Source organism: Setaria italica, chromosome VI, assembly GCF_000263155.2.
Source record: "Setaria italica strain Yugu1 chromosome VI, Setaria_italica_v2.0, whole genome shotgun sequence".
Taxonomy (NCBI): Eukaryota; Viridiplantae; Streptophyta; class Magnoliopsida; order Poales; family Poaceae; genus Setaria; species Setaria italica.
This window is the reverse complement of record NC_028455.1, coordinates 216,332-220,564: the sequence shown is the minus strand read 5'-3', so window position 1 is coordinate 220,564 and position 4,233 is coordinate 216,332. Positions and strand designations below refer to the sequence as shown.

The 4,233-nt window shown below is 48.4% G+C and overlaps 2 protein-coding genes across 2 annotated transcripts; one reads left to right on the top strand and one right to left on the bottom strand.

Annotated features, from left to right (window-relative positions):
* Positions 1-26: 26 nt before the first annotated feature.
* Positions 27-1,425, top strand: LOC101777068 (NDR1/HIN1-like protein 10). The gene has a single exon (XM_004972345.3). The coding sequence runs from the start codon at positions 380-382 to the stop codon at positions 1,202-1,204; it is 825 nt and encodes a 274-aa protein (XP_004972402.2). The 5' UTR covers positions 27-379; the 3' UTR covers positions 1,205-1,425.
* A 1,164-nt stretch (positions 1,426-2,589) lies between these two features.
* On the bottom strand, positions 2,590-4,233 carry LOC101777767 (transcription repressor OFP13). Its single transcript, XM_004974235.2, has one exon. The coding sequence runs from the start codon at positions 3,735-3,737 to the stop codon at positions 2,859-2,861; it is 879 nt and encodes a 292-aa protein (XP_004974292.2). The 5' UTR covers positions 3,738-4,233; the 3' UTR covers positions 2,590-2,858.

The following is a 4,233-nucleotide window of genomic DNA, read 5'->3' as shown; positions in this document are numbered from 1 at the left end:
TTTATAAATAATCTACATTAATACTTCTAATTAGTATCTAAATATTCGATGTGACGAGTGTTAAAAATAAGCAGGAAACCAAACCAGGCCTAAAGGTAGCAAGCAACACGAGGTTTGGAGACAGGTATATATCATGCCAAAAGAGAATATTAAAAAGCAGAGCTCATCAGGCCCACCTAAGCTTTTATACAACAAGAAGCACAAATCAGAACAAAAGATTCGATGGGTGATTAAAGGCCCAAATAAAGGCCCGGCCCAACAACGTAGTCGCAGAAGAAGGTCAACCTATTAGGTGGGCCTGGGTCAACGGCATGCGTCCGTCCATCGTCCATGGAAGAAGACGACCAGGACAAACCAACCAACCAAGGAGTATTCGTTCATGATCGCACACTCCCTCTTCCTCCGACTTTCATGGCCGGCCATCTCTCCCTGCTCTGCATTCTCCACTGCATGCAGCTGCAGGCTTTGCCTCACAAACACTTGCATTGTTGATGGAAATGGAACCTTAATCTTAATTTCATCGTCAATAAGCACACATATTCCTCTACTCCAAGTCGATCCAAGGATGGGCAAGGCGAGCACGGTGTCGTCGTTGCTGTGCTGCCCGTGCCGTTGCCTCTTCTGCGGCGTTCTCAGCTGCCTCTTCAGCGTGCTCACCTGCATCTTCTTCAGCGCCGGCCTGGTCGCCCTGGTCCTGTACCTCCTGTTCCGGCCCCACATCATCCGCGCCACCGCCGTCTCCGCCGACCTCTCCGTCTTCGACCTCACCCCGCGGATGTGGATCCTCCACTACAACCTCTCCCTCGCCCTCCAGCTGCGCAACCCCAACAAGCGCATCGCCCTCCACTACCGTGACGTCGCCGCGCACGCCTACTACGAGGGCCAGCGCCTCGCCGACGCCGCCCTCCCCGACTTCTTCCAGGACACCGGCGAGACCAGCCCGCTCAACCCGGTCTTCGCCGGCGACGCCCCGCTCGTCGGAGGCGTCGCGGCCGCAGGGTTCCGGAGGGAAGCCGCCGAGGGCGCCACCTTCTCCGTCGACGTCAAGATCACCGCGCACATGAAGCTCAAGCTCTGGGTCATCACCGTGCCGGGGCCCAAGCCCAAGATCGACTGCCCGCTCAGGATCCAGCAGCGGAATCACACCGACGGCGGCGCACCACCGCCCGAGTTCCATCCAACAGAATGCAGGGTCTGGTTCTGATCATCATCACCTGATGATCAGTGATCGATCAGGGCCTCGTAGTTAATTTGCTGCTAATAATTGGATGCACTGTTAGATATATAGTAGTAGTGTTACTAGTTGTGTCTCTGTAGGTGCTCACGATCCATCAACTGATTCTTTGGTTCGTAAGTATATTGCTAGCTTCTCGCAATGTGAATTAATTAACATTCAGTGGTTTCAGCACTTGATTAGTTATTTCCCCTTGCACTTGTTGAAAATGGCATGGTGTCACATGGAATTTTTACATGTACACGTGACCACATGAGCTATCCAAGGCATTTCAGTTTTTAATCAATGGTGAGATATGTATCATGAGTAGGTGAGAAAAGTACGAGTAAGTAGTGAATCAACGGTTGGATGGAGAGAAATCAACAGTACATGTGGTTTTGCATTTCCCGTGTCCACCATTTTACTACTACTTCGTTTAATGTCTGCCTGAGAGACAATATCAATGAGACATGAAAACGTATTGGGTTACTCTCTTCAAATGGACCTGTGTATATCATGCATGGCTGAGCATTTCGGCCCATCAAAATGAGCCCTTCTATTTGCCTCCTTTTATAAAGCCCAAATACAGATTAAGATAACAGCTCTTGATATAAGTTGCTATTATGGATATATACTACGTCCCAAATTGTAAGTCATTCCAAGAATCTTGGAGAGTCAAAGCATCTCAAGTTTGATCAAAATTATAGAGAAAAATATAAAGATTTATGACATCAAATAGATATACTATAAAAATATAATTGATAAAGAATCTAATGATACTTAGTTGACATCATAAATGTTATTATATTATCATATAAATTTGGTCAAACTTGAGATACTTTGACTCTTCAAGATTCTTGAAATGACTTACAATTTGAAACGGAGGGAGTACATAAATTATTAATTATTGCTACAAACTCTTTACATGAGTGGTCCCAACATAAGGTGTTGATCCATAGTCTCAACTAAGCTCTCATCACAGTGTGGACCAGTACTACATATATATGATTGCAGGTGCAAACAAGCCTTGATGTTGATGTCCCAGATGAACTGAGAAAAGGAAAAAAAGGACGTGCAATATTTTCAATTTATTGAGTCATGCTGATGCGAAATGACATTGTCATTTCACCATCTGTATCTATATATGTGTCGATGGATATGATGTGTGCTGCTGCATGCCTGCATTCAACACAGGTTGTGTCTTAATCTGACTGCCAAAAGCCAACGACCAGCAAAAGCGCTTTTCCTAGCTAGTTTACGCATGCATATCATGCAGACCAGCAAGTAACATTTACATTTTGGAAATATATATAATCACTGCAGCAGCACGACAGACTATTCCTTTGAATTCCTTTTTTTCGGAATTAAAATTTATGTAACTGGAAATTTAATTGGCCTGGTAATCAAGCAGTTGAACTACAAATCTACAAGCTAGTAGTAATGACCTGCTAGACTATACTCCTTCCTATATAAGTGATGATGAGGTGGACATGACGATGACCATCAACTCCATCTCTCTTACATTATATTGAGGACGGGCCGGGTGATGGTAGATGATGATGCAGCAACCAACACGCTAAGAAACCAAAATGATATCGTCCTCCTCCTCATCAGCTCACTAATCCGTCGACGCTGCTAGTACATTCTAACTACAAGGACTGGAGGAGAAGGAGCATGAGCAATCGCTGGCTGAATAGCAGTTTGCAGCAGCAGGGGTGGCCGGAGACGACGAATCTGCAGGCGAGGCGGCGGTGCTGAGCGCCACGAGCAGGTCCACGAAGGCGCCGACGATGAGCCCGTGCGTGCTCTTGCCGTTGGCCCTCAGGTACCATCCCAACATCTCCTCCAGCCAGAACCAGTCCTTGACGCCCCCCTGGCTCATCACCATCGCCTCCATGGACTCCCGGAAGTCACGGTACGGGTTCTCAGACTCCATCGACATGGCCATGGCGCCACCGAACGCTGCCGTTGCTGCCTCGCTCGCGGTGGTGGTGGTGTCATCCTTATCGTCGTCGTCCATGGCCTTGATGATCAGCTTAGTGTTGGGCTTGCTGGCTGCCTTGAAAGAGGACGCGTCCTCAGGCTCGAAGAGCAGTCGGTCCGAGCGCACAGCCCGGATGACGGCCTCTGCCTCAGCGTGGGATGCCGTTGAGAAGCTGTCGACGGAGTCCAGGGAGTTGGTGGAGAAGCACGAGTCGACGGAGTAGGAGGAGTTCATGGTCTTGTAATAAGCCGCCTGCTTCTTCATCATGGCCATGTGGCTGTCATCGTCACGGTGCTGGCAGCCATACCTGCTGGCATCCTCCTCCTGCTGCTGCAGCTGCCTGAAGGAGAGAGTTCTTGGGTGCAGGCCGCAGGAGGTCCATTGCCACGCGGAGTAGGAGGAGGACGACATGGACGAAGAGGAGGAATGGCGGCACGGCAACACTGCACCAGGAGTAGGAGAGGTGTCCTGCTGCTTATTGCTGCTGCTGCGGAAGAGAGAGGAGAGGCCACCAACAGCAAGCTGCTGCTTCTTCATCATGGCATGCACTGGTGCTTTTGGTGAGAGGAATTAAGATGGTAATCGAGGAGCTAGCTAGAGCTGGGGAAGAAGAAGACAAGAGTGGCTAGCTAGATGGACTAGGGGCGTTGGGCAAGCAAGGTGATGCGGCTTTTATTTGGAGAAGGAGCCGAGCTGCAAGATTATTATATATATATGCACTAATGACAAGTATGTACTATGCATATGCAAAGCTAAAGTGATATATAAAATGGGAGCAGGGTAGGTTACCTAGAGAGCAGAGAGCAGTTACATTATGTTGCTGATGGAGGATTATCTTAATTATCTTATTTTATGGATCCGGGGAAGAACATGCCTGCCTGCAACTGCAATGGATCGGAGTGAGACTTGTTTTGTTTGTTCAATTGTTCCTGGCCTGCTCAGTTGGGGTACGGTGCCGGCCGCTTCTGCATTAGTACTTTAGTTAGTTGAGCTTTTTTCCCTTGCGTTCCTCTCTATCTTGTCTTGCAAATGCCAT

Bases quoted from the DNA above. Each gene is read 5' to 3' on its own strand.
- LOC101777068 (XM_004972345.3), top strand. From the start codon at position 380: ATGATCGCACACTCCCTCTTCCTCCGACTTTCATGGCCGGCCATCTCT.
- LOC101777767 (XM_004974235.2), bottom strand. From the start codon at position 3,737: ATGATGAAGAAGCAGCAGCTTGCTGTTGGTGGCCTCTCCTCTCTCTTC.